At 44.8% G+C, this 18,742-nt stretch overlaps 1 protein-coding gene across 2 annotated transcripts in view; it reads left to right on the forward strand.

The window, feature by feature from the left end:
* The first annotated feature begins 1,001 nt into the window (after positions 1 to 1,001).
* Positions 1,002 to 18,742, forward strand: part of CEP85 (centrosomal protein 85) — a 174,968-nt gene continuing 157,227 nt past the window's right edge. The window contains exons 1-3 of one of the 2 annotated variants that reach the window (XM_073666560.1): positions 1,002 to 1,138; positions 11,267 to 11,329; positions 11,408 to 11,566. In XM_073666560.1, the coding sequence (XP_073522661.1) occupies positions 11,281 to 11,329; positions 11,408 to 11,566 (208 nt within the window). In that variant the 5' untranslated portion in view covers positions 1,002 to 1,138; positions 11,267 to 11,280. Of the gene's footprint in view, positions 1,139 to 10,211; positions 10,559 to 11,266; positions 11,330 to 11,407; positions 11,567 to 18,742 lie in introns of those variants that run through there. The other variant, XM_073666561.1, reaches the window with a different exon arrangement.

Below are 18,742 nucleotides of genomic sequence, written 5' to 3' on the forward strand. Positions count from 1 at the left end.
TATAGGGTCTGTGGCTCCTGATGAACCGATTATCAGGAGAAATGCGCTCGCGTAGAGCGATTCATACCTGCATCTGTATTTGAACTTAGCGGTGTAGTTGTGGGTTGGTCTATTTGCATTTCTGATCTTGTCTCTATGAATAGGAGGGTCCAAGAACACCTCCATACTATATCTCTTGATTTTCTGGCTGACTAGTGATTGATGTCGGTGGTCGCGTGACCAGTCACATTACTAAATGACATCATGGAAGGTCCTTTTACACCATTGCGTGCCGCCGAAGACACTGGAGAAGGAGACCGGGGGCCATCAGAAGGTAAGTATAATGTATATATTTATTTTCTTTTTTTTACAGGTCCTATGGTACCCAGGTCTGGAGGAGAGTCTCCTGTCCTCTACACCCGGATACCATCTGCACATTGAACCGTGTGATATCCGCATGTGCACACGTAGTCATGTTGATGTTATGCGGTCCAATGCAAGTCAATGGCGACGACTATGCAAAATTAACAGTTGTGCTGTGGATTTTTCCACAGCACATTGGGAAACATGGCTGACAACTTAAGCCTTTTTAATGTGCTTTCGTGGCGTGTTCTTGAACACTCCTGTGTATGTATGTGGGTGAGGTGTACGTGAATACAGGATGAGTTATGTGTGTGTAGTTTTTTTTTTTGCAGGTTCTGCCTCCAGCGTATTCTGTGGTGAGGTGAAGGTGGGTGAGTGGGCTTTCCACGAGCAGTTTAGTCTCCACATCCGTGCACACTGGAGCTGCTGGAGGGAAGACATTATGCAAGCAGCTTCCTCACCAGATACAACCTCGCTGACGATTTATTGCAACACTTTTTTTTAACTTCCCGCTTTGGCTGCGTCGCTTAGCGCCAGCATGAGGCCCGTCCGGCAACAACTGCCTATCAAATGTGCTGTGTAATCATGGGCCAATCACTGTTTCCGTGTCATACAGAGCATTTTTACAAACTCAACAATTGGCTTTCAGCGTCGAATGCTATTGGTGGCCATGGAATATGGGCGTGGCTACACATTGCGGGCTGTGTTCTGAAGACAAGCCGTGCACATCCGCCGGGTTTGAGCGGCGTGTCCGTTGCTGGAGGTGATCGTCGTTATTTCCTGTGCTCGAGTGCAGGTAATGTTATTGCTGGAGGTCTAAGGTCTAGTGTAGGGACAGATAAGTGGCACCGACTATATGCTCCAGGATGATGTTATGTGCGTGAAGTGTAGCTGCAGGAAAACTAGATTTTAAAGTACCTATCGCTCATGTTTAATTATGCCTTTAGCTTTACCTTGCTAGACCATGAAGCACAAAAACAAATGTTTTCTAGCGCCTGTAATTGTAAATGTGCCGTCATTTGTCTCCTTGTTCCCTGCAGGGTGTGGTGGTGGTGATGGTGGTGTGCGGTGGTGTGCGCAGGGTGCGGTGGTGATGGTGGTGTGCGCAGGGTGCGGTGGTGATGGTGGTGGTGGTGGTGTGCGCAGGGTGCGGTGGTGGTGTGCGCAGGGTGCGGTAGTGATGGTGGGGTGCGGTGGTGTGCGGTGGTGGTGGTGGTGTGCGCAGGGTGCGGTGGTGTGCGCAGGGTGCAGTGGTGGTGTGCGGTGGTGATGGCATACCTCCCAACGTTTGAAGAACAGGAAGAGGGACACGCCATGTGGTGCACACAGCAAATTTTAGCCATGCCCCCCTGGCCACACCCCAATCCACGCCCATTTACCATTTCTTTCTCCCCCGGCAAGAGAAGTGGTCAGTGGAGCGCTGGTAATGAAGGGAAATTCAGCAGACGTCTGAGACTGCAGGGCGTAGACCCAAATCCAGGACTGTGTGCTGTATCTGGGACAGTTGGGACTAGACATGAGCGGATGGATTCCGGGGTCTCTGGTCCAGCATCCAGGTCAGTGGTACCTGGCGGCTGGACAGCAGGCTGTGAATCTCTAACCATCCGGCAGATTTTGATCACCCGAGGCAGCCTGACGTCATCTGTTTGTCCATTCGGTACGGGCCCCATAGTATGTACACCCCGTAGTATCAGGGCACCACAGATCCCAGCAGACGCTGGTTGCTATAAATCTCCACTGGACAGAGATCATTGTTGTGTGGTAACGATAACAGGAATTTAGTTCTTACAACAATAATCTCTGTCCAGTGGAGATCTATAGCAACCAGCGTCTGCTGGGATCTGTGGTGCCCTGATACTAGGGGGTGTACATATTATAAATAATACCACAGATCATGTCACTTTCTATTCGGGGCTGGAGGCTGCACTAGAACCTGCCCTTACAGGTCAGCCGGACATCCATGGTCTGATGGCTGCTCCTCTGATCCTTTCTACACTACAGCTCAGGTAAAAACTATTTCTGGTGTACTAATGCTGCCTGAAGTAGAGGAGACAATCCATCCTCAGGGTGCCCTCAGCAGCAGCTCCGTTGTGTGGCTGCTCTGAGACTCAGAAATCGTGCACGTGCTGCTGCTGGAGGGAATCATTTATTTTGCTTCTGAAAGTACCTCACAGTCCAGGAGAACGCTGGAATGATAAGCAGTGAGCTGCTCTCGGTGAACAAGGAGACAGAGGGGGCGTGTTGGCTTCACACTGCCTTCTGGGAGGAGAAGCAGCGTCCTGGCCAGGACTGCGGGACGGAGGCTCAAAATCGTGCAGGTCCCGCAATATGCGGGACGGTTGGGAGCTATATGGTGGTGTGCGCAGGGTATGGTCTATACTATTGCCCAGGCCCTACTCCGGCCCTCTCCCAGCTCTGGGGATCCCATCCGTGACAGAGGTGACTCTGTGTCGGTTGCACCAGCTGATATATGGAATATTGAAAGGAAGCTGTCATTACATTCGTGCTGCCTGAACCATGGTCAGCAGGAATCGCAGCCTGGCTGCTTGATTGTGGACAGATATGTCTGAGGATATGTTCACACGATCAGGAAACGCTGCGGATTGGACGCAGCACACTTGCACTGCGTGCAAACCGCAGCATTCTACCTTACAAGCAAAGTGAATGGGATTTCAAGAAATCCCATGTCCACTATGCGTACCTGCGGATCATACGTGGACATGTGACGCGTCTTTCCATACAGCTACATGTCACTTTATCTTGCTAAGTCACTAGTCTCCGCAAGAGAAATTATATCAGTGCAATGTATAGAATGCGGAGAATCCGCGTGGTTCAATGAACACATACAAATTCACCTGCGTGCAGCGCTTTGGACACAGCATAAAGTATACTGCATTCAAAGTGCTGACAGTTTGGATAATGTGCACATACCCTTAGGGCTCGCATTCACTTGCGATTAAATCAGACGAATGCAATCCGATAAAAAATAGGATTGCGTTCATACCAATTTAATCCTATGATGCTGTGTTCAGTGGCGTTTTTTTTTCCAACTCCGATCAGATTGCGATCATGCTAAAAAAAAAAATTGCAGCCTTCTGTGATTGCATGCAGGACTCTGATTGCACGCACCCATATAAGCCTGTGGGTGCATGTTAAGCATCACACTGCACTTGGAGATCACCTGAGTGGAGTGCGATTCCTGCTGACGCCAGAAACAGAAGAGATGGAGTAATTATTTTCTCCGTCTCCTCAGCTGTGCTGTGATCCTTTCTGTGTGAGAGAATCGGAGCACAGCGCACTGACCCTCAGCGCACACTCACAGCAGAGCAGGAGCTGAGCGTCATTAGCATATCACATCCGATGCTATCGCATTGGAGGTCATACGCTAGTGGACCCCGGCCTCTCTCTGAATGCTACCGCGTTTCAGAGAAAATATATTTGGGAAGGACGTGGTTACCTCAGTGCAGCCTCGGCCTGCTTCTCCCCATCCCAATCCAGTTAATTGACACATGTGAGTCTTGTCAGTCAACTAGAAAAAGGGCACAGAGAAGCAGGTCTGGGGCCGGGCTGGGCCGCCAGACTGCCGGGCCGGTCTAGGCCTGTTGGGTATGTCCCTGTTGTGCCCGGCTGACTCTTCGTGTGGGTGTGAAACATCCCAACTTATGGAGGAATACATTTTCGGATGCTCTTGCAAAGCCACGTTCTGCTTCATAATGCCTGTGGTTTGAGTAGCTTAACGGGTTCCCTTTTAAAGGGGTTTCCTATTATATTAAAAATGGGTAAATTCATCCAAGTTGTAAAAATAAACAATTGAATATAGTTAATTTTTAAATAATTGACCCCCTTTTACTATTGTATACGACATGAATGTTTTGTTAGGCTGCATGCCCACTATGCGTTTTTGCTGCAGAATTTCTGCATTGAAAACGCTTAAACGCTTGGTAATAAGTCCCCCCTATGGTTCCCAATGATAATCCGCATGTGCTGTGCACATGTTCTGGAAATTTAGTGGATTATCATCGCAGAAAAATTCCCAGTATGTCCGTTATTTTTGCGGACACGCAGCGTAATTGCCGCCATTGACTTGCATTGAATTGCTTAATATCCGCATAACTACATGTGCACATGCGGATATTAAGCGATTCAATGTGAGGATGGTACCCAGGTCTGGCGAAGAGGAGACTCTCCTCAGACCCGGGTACCATAGGACCTGTAAAAAAATAGAATTAGACTTACCTGTAATTCGGTTTCTAATAACCACCACGACGGCACCAAAGGAGGATGTCACCCCACCCTAATAGGGACCGGAAACACAAAAGAGGTTAAATAGCTCCTCTCTCATCCTCCTTCCAGTGTTTTTATAAAGGACCGCACAAGTATGGATGCTTCAAATTATATTTATTCAAATTAAATGATTGGCTAACCAAGCCTGGGAGGGAATTACCAGTGCTGTCGTGGCGGTTATTAGAAACCGAATTACCGGTAAGTCTAATTCTATTTTCTTCAATAACCCCACGACAGCACCAAAGGAGGAGTACCAAAGACTCATGTTCAGGGTGGGACAATGGCCTGAAGCACTTTCCGCTCAAAGGCCAAGTCTTTAATGGACATTAAGTTTAGTTTGTAATGCTTGGTGAAGGTATGGACCGAAGACCATGTAGCTGCTCTGCATATCTGCTCGAGGGAAGCGCTAGCCTTTTCTGCCCAGGAGACGGACATGGCTCTTGTAGAGTGTGCTTTCAGTTTCTCTGGTGGTGAGAGATTTTGGATCTGATATGATTCCACAATTGCTTTCTTGATCCAAGTAGCGATGGTAACCTTTGAGACCCTTTTCCCTCTGTTCTGACCAAATGGCTGAACAAAGAGGTTCTGATCTTTTCTCCAGGCGTCTGTCCTCTGGAGGTAGTGAAGAACAACCCGTCTTGCATCCAAAGTATGGTATTCTTCTTCTCTTTTATTATTTGGGTCTTGACAGAAAGAAGGCAGAATTATGTCCTGAGACCTATGAAAGTCTGAGATTACCTTTGGTAAGAAAGATGGGTCCAATTGTAGAATAATCCTAACATCCAGGATTCTCAGATAAGGGTCATTCACTGAGAAGGCTTGGATTTCTCCTACTCTTCTAGCAGTGGTAATTGCTATTAGAAGGGTATGTGCACACGATGCAGAAATGAAGCAGAAAATTTCTGCAGCATTTCTGCATCTCCCTGGCAGAAAAAACACATGCAGATTGTGCATGCGTTTTTCCTGCAGAATACATGCGGATTCACATGCGTTTCCGCATGCAGATTGACAAGCGCTTTCCAGGCGATTTTAGCATCACCTGGAAAGTGCTTGACAACTAGGTCACACTATATAAATCCATGCAAACAGCATGGATTTATATAGTGTGACCCGAGAGAGTGTATATACTTACCTCCGATGGCCCCCGGTGTCCCGCTCACTCCGTTCTGCCGGCAACTTTGAACTGAAAGACCTGCCGACGTCAGCGTCACGTGACCCGTCACATGACTCTGACGTCAGCACAGGTCCTACAACTCACTGCAAGTGCCGGGAAGCAAGCACGAGCGCTGCGCGGGCCGACAGATGGTAAGTATATATATATATTTTTTATTTTATTCTTGTTTTACAGCTTTTTTAATGGTACCTGGGTGTGGAGGAGACTCTCCTCTCCTCCACACCCGGGTACCATCCGCACATTAGAACGCACCAATTACGCAAGTACAGATGCAGTCTTGCGGAATTGGTGCGTTCTAATGCAAGTCAATGGCGGCGAAAACGCCGCGTTTACGCAAGATTAAATGACATGCTGCGGATTTTTGAGCGCAGCGTTTACGCTGCGGAAAAATCCGCATCATGGGCACGGCACATGCGGATTTCCATTGGGGAACATTGCTTCCCTTCTACCATGCGTTTTTCATGCGTTTCCGCGGCGTTTACGCAACTGCAAAAACGCCGTGGAAACGCATGAAATACGCATCGTGTGAACTCAGCCAAAATGTTGTTTTCCAAGCTAATTTATCCAGCTCTATTGAGGCCAAAGGTTCAAATGGTGGTAGTGTCAGACTTTTAAGGACAATATTAAGATCCCAGGAGGGAACGTGGTTAATTATTCTGGGACGCAGACGAGTAGCTGCTGTCATGAACCTTTTTACCCATCGGTGTTCGGCAAGGCTCTGGTCGAAGTAGATACTCAGTGCCGCAATCTGAACTTCTCCAGCCCTTCTTGTAGAAAATCCAAGATCTGGGTCATGTCAGGATGCCGAAGATCTGGTATATTTGGTTTATACCATGCTAGGAAGGTCTTTCATATCTTGCTGTATATGGAGTTTGTGATTTGTTTCCTACTTTTTTGTAGGGTATGAATTACTCGGTCTGAGAGCCCTCTAGCCTTCAGGAATGTGAATTCAGAAGCCAGGCTGCTAGATGGAGGTTCTCTGGATCTGGATGGAGTATTGGACCCTGATAGAGAAGGTTTCTGATTGCTGGTAGAATGAGGGGTCCCTCTATGCTTAAATTGTTTAGTGCACTGAACCAACTTATTTTGGGCCAAAGCGGGGCTATCAAGATTATCTTTACCTCCTCGGTCCTTACTTTCTGAAAGGTTCTGGGTAGCAATGGAATTAGGGGAAAGGCGTAAGCCAGATGGAAACGCCATGGGTGAGCGAATGCATCTATCCCCAGGCATGCGTCGTCTGAATCTAGGGAGAAGTATTTTTTTGCCTTGGTGTTCTGGCGTCTTGCAAAGAGGTCCACCTCCGGACGACCCCATCGTTTGGTCAGCATGTGGAAAATGTCTCAGTCCAGCTCCCATTCTCCCGGATGCATATTCCTTCTGCTCAGAAAGTCGGCCTGGGTGTTGTCTGAGCCTTTTTATGTGCAACCCTGATAAGGAACGAAGATGTCCTTCTGCCCAGAAGAATATTCTTGCCGAGATACTCTTTAGATTCTAGTACCTTGTGCTCCCTTGATGAGATAGATGAGCTACGGTAGTCATGTTGTCTGAGTAGACTTTTACGTGTTTGCCCGTAATGATTGGAGCCCATATTTCGAGCGCTTCCTCCACTGCCTTTAATTTGCGGAAGTTGGAGGATTTCTTGCTGGTTTCTTTTGTCCAGACCCCTGAAGGGGGTTTGAGCAACAACGGCTCCCCATCCTGTTTTGCTGGCATCTACCGTGACTGTTACCAGAGGGAACTGAGACCATGGAACCCCTATTCATAGGATCCTTGGGTAGAGCCACCATGATAGGGATGTCTTCACATAATGAGGGATCATGATCTTCCTGTCTAGTGAGTTTGGGGATCCGTCCCACTGTGCAAGAATATGAGTCTGCAAAACTCTGGTGTGAGCCTGAGCCCAGGCTACAGATTGAATGCAGGCTGTCATGGAGCCGAGGGTTGACATGACAGACCTTAGGGACACTCTGTTCAGGGTCTTTAGATTCGATATCTTGGATCTCAAGAGTATCTGTTTGTCCTTTGGTAGGAAGGAGGTCTGGCGGAATCTAGTAGAACCCCCAGGAACGTTTTTTCTGTGGCAGGGACCAGGTCTGACTTTTGATGATGATTTATCAACCACCCTAGGGTGGTCAGGATCTGGATTGTTCTTTGCAGATCTGCCTGGAGTGATTCTACTGAGGGACTTACTAGTAAGAAGTCGTCGAGGTAGGGAATGATGTAGATTTTCTCTTTCCTGATTGAAGCCACTACTTCTGACATAATTTTGGTGAATATTCTTGGTGCTGAAGATATCCAGAACGGCAATACGTTGAATTGGAAGTGTAATGTCTGATCCTCTTGAACCACTGTAAACCTTAGAAATTTTAGATATGTTGGATGTATAGGGACGTGATAGTATGCGTCCTGTAAGTCTATGGTTGCCATCACATACCCCTGCCCTATTAAGGGAACTGCTGATTTGATGGACTCCATCTTGAATCTTCGGTAGACAATGTACTGGTTTAAGGGTTTCAGATATATTATTATTCTGTATGTGCCGTTTGGTTTCTTTATCATAAACAGGCGTGAATAGTGACCTGTGTATCTTTCTGTTTTTCGAACTGGTGAAATAGCCCCCAAGGATAGTAGGTCTTTTAGGCCGGACATCAGAGCGATTTTTAATCTTGTAGAGTTTAGATGAGTTATCCTTACTCTTCTGGGAGGATATGAGGAGAATTCGATCTTTACCCCTTCTTGAATTACATTTAAGACCCACCGATTGGAGCAGATCTTTTGCCATTGGGGAAGGTATTTCATGATTCGTCACCGCTTCTGTTGTCGTTGTCCTTTTGGGGAAAAAATATTCCTATCTTTACCCCCTTTGGGGTAGCTCCATCAACCGGACTTGCTCTTCCCGTTGTATTGGGGATTCTGTTCCTGAGGGTGGCGAAAGGGGGTCTTCTTATAGTGTCTAGGTTCAGGCAAGGATTTCTTTTTGTCAGCCTCCTTTTCCAGGAGGTCGTCAAGGGCCTGGCCAAACATATATTCTCCCTTGAAGGGAATAGAACAAAGTTTTATTTTAGAGGCCACATCACCGCTACACGATTTCAGCCATAGTGCTCACCTTGTGGCGTTTGATAGGACTGCTGCCCTGGCGGTTACCCTCACGGATTCTGCTGAAGCGTCTGCCAGGAAGTCAGTGGCTTTCTGCAGTAAAGGTAGGGAAGCTTGTATCTCCTCTCTGGATGTGCCCATAGCCAGGTGTTCTTCAAGCTGGTTGAGCCATCTTGACATGGACCGTGCAACACATGTGAAGACTACATTTGTGTTCATAAGGACTGCTGATGTTTCCCAGGATTTCTTGAGAAGGCTGTCCATCTTACGGTCCAGAGGATCTTTTAGTTGAGAGGAATCTTCGAATGGCAATACTGTTTTTTTAGCTACTCTTGCCACTTGAATGTCGACCTTGGGTATCTTTGTCCAACATTTTGTGGTTTCTTCATCTACGGGAAACCTATTTTTCATTTCCGCTGGTGTATTCAGCCGTCTTTCAGGGTTTTCCCATTCGTCCAGGATTAGATCCTGAATGTTTTTATGTATCGGGAACACCATCCTTTTCTTTGAACGGAGACCACCGAACATCTCTTCCTGGACTGATCTAGTGGGCTTCTCTTCTTCCACTTCCATCTTTCTTCTTACTGCTGAGAGGAGGTCTTCCATAAATTCCATTGAAAAATAATATTTCTTATTTTCCGGACCTTCCTCTGCTGAACTAAGTTCACCTTCCTTTGTAGGGTCTTCTGGAAGGAATGTCTCGTCCTGGGAGTCCGAGTCTCCTTTTTCTTCCAGGGAAATTTTCCTCTTTTTTGCCTTTGGAGGCGAATCAGAAGTGGATCGGGAAAAGGAGGCCAATGAAGACTGAATCTCCTGCTGGACTATCCCTTTGATTTCGTCCATAAGGGACGGCTGCTCTTCCCTCATAATCTTTTCTGTGCATTTCTGGCATAAATATTTTTTGCTGGAAGAAGACAGTTTTTTTGAACATATAGCACACTTCCGGCTAGATTTATTTCCTGGTGCAGGATCCTTGTCCCCCTAAAAAAGAGGGAGAAGGGTAATTAAATATTAATTCTAACCTGCACCTAGGAAAGGACCCCCAGTGCCAGACTTACTGGGACTGGAATCGTGCTGGGCTCCGCAGACATGGCAAAGATAGACTTCTGACATCCAATGTAGCAAACAAATGGATTAGGTCCTACCTTAGCTGTCTTTAGTCCAGGGCTGTTATATAGGCGACTGGACTCAGCGCTCCTTCCCTTCCCTGGGGAGGGGAGTGGTGTAGCTCCTCCCCCTGGGTCCAATTTGGTGAAGCAGGAACACCTGCGGGGTTATTCATTTATTTCCCCCTTTCTCTTTTTTTGAACAGATCGGAAGTGACGTCAGGGACCCATTTCCGGTGTCACACGCAACTTTCCGGCCGCTTTGTTTTTTTGCTTTCCAGGGTGGAACGCATACCGGAAGTGACGTTCCCGGCGGTCCGTGTCACTTCCAGGATTCCACACGTGGCGCTCCGTTACGGAGACCGCTGGAGGCCGCTTAGAGGGGGGAGAGGAGCGGGGCTGGAGAGCTCGAGGAGGCCTCCAGCCCGACACCCACCGGACCTTACCCGCAGGCGCGGACACGGTGGGGACAGGAGTCCCGAGTCCCAGAGGAGACGGGAGCAGCATCAGGGAAGGAGGAGAAAACTGCCCGGTCCCAGCTGCCCGGCTTTAACAGGTATGTCAGGTGTCTGCCGCCGGCACAGAGCACCCTGGATGACCTCTTCATCCCAATAGGGACAGGAAAAAACACTGGAGGGAGGATGAGGGAGGAGCTATTTAACCTCTTTGTGTTTCCTGTCCCTATTAGGGTGGGGTGACATCCTCCTTTGGTGCTGTCGTGGGGTTATTGGAGAAAAAGAATTTAAAATAAAAAATAAACATTATACTCACTCGCCTTCCGATGTCCCCCGGTCTCTTCTACGGCTTGCGGTGGTCTAAAAGGACCTTCCATGACGTCATTTAGTCATGTGACATCGGCGGTCGCGTGACCTGCCACATGACTAAATGACGTCATGAAAGGTCCTTTTAGACCATCACGAGCCGTACAGGAGACCGGGGGCCATCGGAAGGTGAGTATAATGTTTATTTTTTACCATTTTTATTCTTTTTTTAACTATTAACTTCATGCCGGTTGCATGGATTTATATAGTGTGACCAAGTTGTCAAGCACTTTTCCAAGTGATACTAAAATCGCTTGCAAAGCGCTTGTCAACCCGCATGCGGAAATGCATGCAAAAACGCTTGACAAACGCTTCTACCTGACAGGAAAAACGCATGTACAATCCGCATGCATTTTTCCTGCCAGGGAGATGTGGAAAAAATCTGCAGCATTTCTGCATCGTGGGCACATAGCCTAACATCTCATTTATTGTTTAATGTCCAGATCTATTGAACACAATGGAGAATCGGGATGGATACGAAGACTCTGGGTTCCAGCAGCCAACAGGTCTGTGATCCACTCTTGGTACACTTTCCTTGTTTTTTGCTCATGTAGACTTATAAAATCTGGTATTACTCTTTTCAGAAACTGTCATGGGAGCAGTTAAGCTTAAGCATGGCAGCAGTTCTTCCTACAGTGAGTGGCAGACTCCTCAAATGTCAGTAAAACCTCTCAGAACTTTTGCATCTGATGTAACCCAGATAGAATCAAGTCTTCCTGAGGGAGTTTCTGAACAAGCTGATGGTGAGTTATAATGTAAAATCTCTTAATGGGAAAGTCCCAATTGGAAAACCTCTGTTCTTATGTCCCTCTGTTCAGAACACCCCATCCACTGTTAGCCATAGCAGAGAACCACTGCAAATAGTGGTTACATCTCTGGTAGACTTGGCTCTTCCATATATGTAATGAGCGTCAATTTTAAAGCAACACTCCAGCTTGTTTTTTCTTATTTCAGCACTGGAGTGGTGCCACTAACATAAGTTTCCTGACCCTACTATTATACTTACCAGCTGCTATCTTCAGCCTTCCCGGCTCTGGCCCTGATCTGCCATCTTGTGACTGCAACTTCTGACTGACTGAAAGGCCGAGGTAACGGTCACCTGCTCTCCGTGTAAGTCTGAGTGCCTCGTTCTGTAAAGAGAGGAGAGAACAAGGCGCAATGGGTGACTCAGTATTGCAATTGTTAGAGGGGTGTGAGGATGGCTACTAACCTTATGAAGTTGTGCACCTCTGCACAACCCCAGTGTAAAGCTCCACAAGCTCCGCTCTGTTGGTGGCTGTCATCTATTTCCAGCGGCGTTCACAGATCCTGATCTCACGGTGGTGGATCACGTGGTCAGGTTAGTTGCATGTAACGCCGAGATGGACGCCCAGCTTCACCAACACCCCAGGCAGCGCTCCGGAGGGGTTAGGGCAGCGCAGCTTGGAAAACCTGGGTAGTGATTCTAATTAAATTCCTCCCACAGGTGAAAGAGCAATAAATTAAAGGCAGCTCTACCGCACCCCAACAGGGGGAAAAAGGACAATAAATGGATATGAATAGCGGTACCAGAGCGCCAATAACAGGGCAAAAATATTAAAAGGACTGATTTATTAATATACACACAACGCGTTTCGGTGGACACAGCCACCTTCATCAGGTGTGACAAGCAGCAAACAATTGATCCTTATATACATTTGACTAGGTATACAATTACTTAAAAGGGGCGGGGCCAGATACAGAGTAATACCTCTATATTAACCCCTTGAGTTCATATATGCTCAATAGAGTAAAAAGGATTGTTATAAAATAATGCCTAATGAAGCATATAGGGTTCTTATAAAAAGGATTCGCTGTAAAAAAACAACAACTTGTGAATCCTATAATCTTAATACTTCATAGAATATATTGTCATCTACCACCCTATATTTTAGATTATATAAAAAAATAATAATAATTTTTACATACAACATAAAACAATGCATAAATATAAAGTATAAAATTACAATCAGTTTCTATCATTATAATTAGGAAAAGTAGACGAAGAAAGGAAAGAGAAAAAAAAAAGAGAGAAAAAAAAAATAAAAAAAAAAAAAAAAAAATAAAAAATTTTTCTTTAAATTTTTTCTCCCTTCTCTCTCTCTCCTCCCTCCTCCCCTCCCTCTCTCTCTCCTCCCCCTCCTCCATATAAAAGATATATATAATAAATTTGCTAAAATATGAAAACAATTATTTAAAAAGTTGTCTTCTCTATATTAAGGTTCAAACCTTCAGGAGACAAGGTTCCCATTTTGAAAATCCAATAATTTTCACGTGTAATGAGACAATTTAGTCTATCAGGGTGTGTATCAACTATATGATCAATGATAGTTAGTTTTAGGTTATTAGGATTTTTTTGATGTTCTTTTAAGAAATGATTAGAAACACTATGTAGGGGAAAGCCGTTTCTAATATTTTGGCGATGTTTATTTAATCTGGAGTGCATTTCCTGGATAGTGCGGCCAATGTATTGCAGGCCGCAGGTGCACTGGAGCAGATATATCACATATGAGGACTGACATGTAAGTCTAAAGCGAATGGGATATATCTCTCCAGTGACCGCAGAGACGAATGTTTTGGCTCCGTTATCAATGGATTGACAGCATAAGCATTTAGGGACATTACATTTATAACATCCATTATTGCTAATAGGAACTGAATGGTTCGGTCTTCTACCAATTGTTGTATTGCTAGGGGCTATATAGTTTCCTAGATTTTTACTCCTCCGATATATGACATGAGGAAATTCCGGTAAATGACCAGTTAATATTGGATCATTACTTAAAATGAACCAGTATTTTTTTAATAAACTGGATAACACTTGCGTAGGTTTACCATAGGTAGTAATCAGATTTAAACTGAAATCGCTGTATGGCTCTTGGCTGGTATTCTTGGATTTGTTGATACACAGGTTCTGTGATAGGGATCTAGTTTTGGAGAAAGCATCCTCTAATAATTTCCGGGGGTATCCCTTAGCTCTAAAACGTTTTTGTAAAACCTTAGATTCCAGAAAAAAATCCGAATCATGTGTACAATTTTTTCTGACACGCCAATATTGACCGTATGGAATATTTCTAATCCAGCTGGGTAGATGGCCACTGTCAAATTCAAGATAGCTATTTACATCCACTTCCTTAAAGTGGGTAGATGTGGATATTTTACCCGAATTGTCTATATTTATCTGAAGGTCAAGATATTGAATATTACTCTCAGATATGGTAGAGGTAAAGGAAAGACCCCAGTCGTTAGAGTTTAATTCATCAATAAATTTGGCAGCCTCCACAGTATTTCCCCTCCATATAATAAACAGATCGTCTATAAAGCGGCGGTACATAACGATGGATTTATCGGCGCCGAGGGATTGCGCGATGTGGATAGACTCGAATGCCCCCATATATAGATTTGCATAACTGGGGGCAAACCTCGTCCCCATCGCGCAGCCCCTCAGCTGCCGATACATCACCCCCTCAAAAGAAAATACATTGTTCTCAAGAATGAAAGTTATACCCCTCAATAAAAAGTTTTTTTGAGGATCTTGTAAGTTAGGGTCCTCATCTAAGAATTTTTTAATTGCCTGTAAACCCAATACATGTGTGATATTGGAATAAAGAGAGCTTATATCGAGTGTAATAAGAAGACAGCCTGGAAGAGGGGGTAATTCTCTCAATAGTCTAATTAAATGTGTGGAATCCTTTAAATGAGAATCTAGGGATAAAACGTACTTCTGTAAAAAAAGATCAATATAGTGGGATAAGTTGGATGTGATAGAATTAATACCAGAAATAATAGGACGTCCAGGGGGATTAAATTTATCTTTATGAATTTTGGGTAAAAAATAAAAATAAGGGACTTTGAATTTTTTAATGTCTAAAAAGGATTTTTCTTTTTTATTGAGGAAGCCAGCTGTAGAGGCCCCTGCTACAAGTCCTTTGTACTCCAAAAAAATGGTTACAGATGGGTCTGCTTCTAATTTCACGTAGTAGTTTGAGTCGTCTAAGATTCTGAGGCCCTCCTTGATGTACCAGCCTCTGTTCATTATCACAGTCCCCCCTCCCTTATCTGCTCTCTTTATAATTATTTCTTTATTATCCTGAAGGGTTTTTAATGCACATTTCTCCTGGTAGCTCAAGTTATTCACTTTTTTAGAAATTGGGGGGAATGTCCTAAGGTCCCTCAAAATTAATTGTTGGAAAGTTTCAAGGTGTGAACCTTTGTGATGTAATGGATAGAAATTATTTTTCCCCTTCACATTTACATGAGTGAAAGGGTCCAGTAATGGGGGGCCTGGTATATTAGATTCTTGAATGGAGGGGGATACTGTTGAGCATGAACTAATAGGATGTGATTTTCTCTTATCTTCCAATAGAAAATGTCTTTTTAGTGTCAATTTCCTTATAAATTCATTTAAATCACAGAACAAAGTGAAATTATTAAATGGGACAGCTGGACAGAAAGATAATCCTCGACCTAACAAGGATCGTTCAGCTTCAGATAGCACATAGCTAGAAATATTAAAAATGCCCCCACAACCGATAGGGGTTTCTATCTGCAGGGAATTTGTATTCTGGTTCATTGGCAAGATTTCATTTTCTTTATATTTGGATTGTGTCTCAATTTCGGCATTTGGACTATTTTTGTTATTGAGGCCTCGGGTTTTTCCACTCCCTCTACATCCCCTAAATTTCTTTTTCGTTTTGGACAACGTCCGGGGACCACGTGAAAAAAATGTGTAATTTTCGTTTTATTAGTTTGGGATGCAACTGCATTCTGTGTTTGAGGATTTATCAAGATACTATTTTCATTCAAAATCGGAGATAATTCCAAGGATGTCATTCTGTTTATAGGGGGTTTTATGTGGTTTATACCATTTGTTTTATCAGAAGGTCTCCCTTGATTTAAAATATTCAGTGTATCCGCTATCGGGATCTGACCAGATGACTCCCCAGCAATAGGAGTCTGTGTTGCACTAGAAAGCTCTGAGATATTAGATCCACTATGGGATATCTCCTGTGTGTTAATATGTAATGTGAAGTTCAGTTCATCAATATCTGCTACTTGTGTGGAAATAGTAGACGGATTAGCAATAAATTCTACATCTGCTGCTTGTGTGGATAAAATAGGTGGATCAGTAATCAGTATGGAGGGAGGAGTAATTTCCATACACATTCCCTCTATTATAAGGTCATTATTTTTTTCCAAATTAGAATTAAATGCAGTATTTTTCTTGTAATTATTGTTAATGGATAACTTCTTTTTATGAGTCTCATATATTGCTTGTTGTTTTTTATTCATAAAAAACTGTTTTTGAAAACTATTCACTTGTTTTGTATGGTTATCAGGATCATTGCTTAGAATAGGGGATGATGGATTATCCCTAGTTGTTCTCTGTATAGAGATGATGGGAACAGGTGAAATTTGAAGTGGTGATTGGATTTTTTCTTTTTTAGAGTCTTTTATATCTCTTTCATATTTTTTGGCTTTTTTATTTATTAAATCATTTTCAAACTTAGCCAGTCTTAGTTTTACCTCATTATCTGTGGCAAAATATTCCGCAGATGAAGAAAAGAACTCCAAATCCCCTTTAATTTTAGCTATTGTTTCTAAAGCATGCATAGCCAGAGTATTCCTTTTATCAATCAACAATCTGATCAGTGTTGTTGAGCAATCAGAAATACACCTGTCCCATCTTTCAGTAAAAACAATATCCTGAGGAAAGGATGAATTGAGATTCATTCTCAATCCCTTGGGTATTATGTTATCCTTAATGTAATGTTCTAAAAACTAGTCAAATGTATATAAGGATCAATTGTTTGCTGCTTGTCACACCTGATGAAGGTGGCTGTGTCCACCGAAACGCGTTGTGTGTATATTAATAAATCAGTCCTTTTAATATTTTTGCCCTGTTATTGGCGCTCTGGTACCGCTATTCATATCCATTTATTGAGTGCCTCGTTCTGGCCTTGTTCTAGCTCTCTTAAGACGCCGTCACACTTAGCAGCGCTGCAACGATCCTGACAACGATACGACCTGTCAGGGATCGTTGCTGCGTCGCTATGTGGTCGCAGGTGAGCTGTCAAACAGGCAGGCTCACCAACGATCAGGGGAGCAGCGACATCGTGGAAAGAATCTTTCCACGATGTCCTGCTCCTGGTTACGAGCCTGCTGAAGCAGGAGCAGGCTGGTAACTATGGTAAACATCGGGTTACTAGAGACACACGCGCTCCTAGTAACCCGCTGTTTATCATGGTTACCACTCTGCTACTGTGAGCGGGAGGTTACCGCTCACCGTAGCAGAGTGGTAACCATGATAAACAGCGGGTTACTAAGTGCGCGTGTGCCCCTAGTAACCCGATGTTTACAATAGTTACCAGCCTGATCGCTGCTCCCGCTGGTCACACACAGCAATGTGTGCTGACCAGCGGCAGAGCAACGACCAAAAAATGGTCCAGGACACTTTGCAGCGATCAGTGACCTCACAGCAGGGGCCTGATCGTTGCAAAGTGTCACACACAGCGACATCGCTGGTGAGGTCGCTGTTGCTTCACCAAAACCGTGACACAGCAGCGATCTCGCTAGCGATCTCTCTATGTGAGACTGGGGCTTTAGATTTAAGCCCCTGTCTCACATAGCGATATCGCTAGCGAGATCGCTGCTGAGTCACGGTTTTGGTGACTCACCAGCGACCTCACCAGCGATGTCGCTGTGTGTGACACTTTGCAACGATCAGGCCCCTGCTGTGAGGTCGCTGATCGCTGCAAAGTGTCCTGGACCATTTTTTGGTCGTTGGCCTCCCGCTGGCCAGCACACATCGCTGTGTGTGACCAGCGGGACCAACGATCAGGCTGGTATCCATGGTAAATATCGGGTTACTAGGGGCACGCGCGCACTTAGTAACCCGCTGTTTACCATGGATACCACTCTGCTACGGTGCGCGGAGGCTCCCTCGCACCGTAGCAGAGTGGTATCCATGGTAAACAGCGGGTTACTGGGGGCACACGCGCACTTAGTAACCCGATGTTTACCATAGTTACCAGCCTGCTCCTCCTGCTTAAGCAGCAGGCTGGTAACGGGAGCAGGACATCGTGGAACGATTCTTTCCACGATATCGCTGCTCCCCTGATCGCTGGTGAGCCTGCCTGTTTGACAGCTCACCAGCGATGTATTAGCGACGCAGCAACGATCCCTGACAGGTCGTATCGTTGTCGGGATCGCTGCTGCATCGCTTAGTGTGACGGGGCCCTTACATTGAGTAGTGACCTCCAGCTCCTCCAGCAAACAGTGGAACAATCCAGGAGGTCATAAACTGCAGAAGACTTAGCAGAGCAGTGATAAGAGCTGAAGACACCGGCTGGTGAGTATAATACTAGGGGCAGGTAACTTGCATTAGTGGTACCACTTCAGAGGTGAAATAAAAAAAAAAAGCAAAAACTGCTCGAGTGCTGCTTTAACCCCTTCATCCCTGGGCCATTTTCATTTTTTGCTTTTTTTTTTTTTTTTGGCTCCCTGACTTCTCAGAGCCATAACTCCCCCCCCCCCATCAATATGGCCATGTGTAGGCTTGTTTTTTGTGGGACAAGTTTTACTTTTGAACGACACCGTTGATTTTACCATATAATGTACGGGAAACAAATTCCAAGTGCATTGAAATTGCATAAAAAGTGTAATTCCACAATTGTGTTTTTTTTTTTTTTTTTTTAAACCCATGTTCACTAAATGCTAAAACTGACCTGCCATTCTTATTCTCCAGATCATTACGAGTTTGTAGATACCAAACATGTATAGGTTCTTTTTTTATTTAAGTGGTGAAAAAAAATCCAACTTTGTATTTAAAAAAAAAAAAAGCACCATTTTCAGAGACCCATAGTGTCTCAATTTTTTGGGGTTTAGGGCTTAGTGAGGGC

The sequence above is a fragment of the Phyllobates terribilis genome, unplaced genomic scaffold (genome assembly GCF_046119375.1).
Source record: "Phyllobates terribilis strain yellow unplaced genomic scaffold, ASM4611937v1 Scaffold_332__1_contigs__length_2088354, whole genome shotgun sequence".
Lineage (NCBI taxonomy): Eukaryota > Metazoa > Chordata > Amphibia > Anura > Dendrobatidae > Phyllobates > Phyllobates terribilis.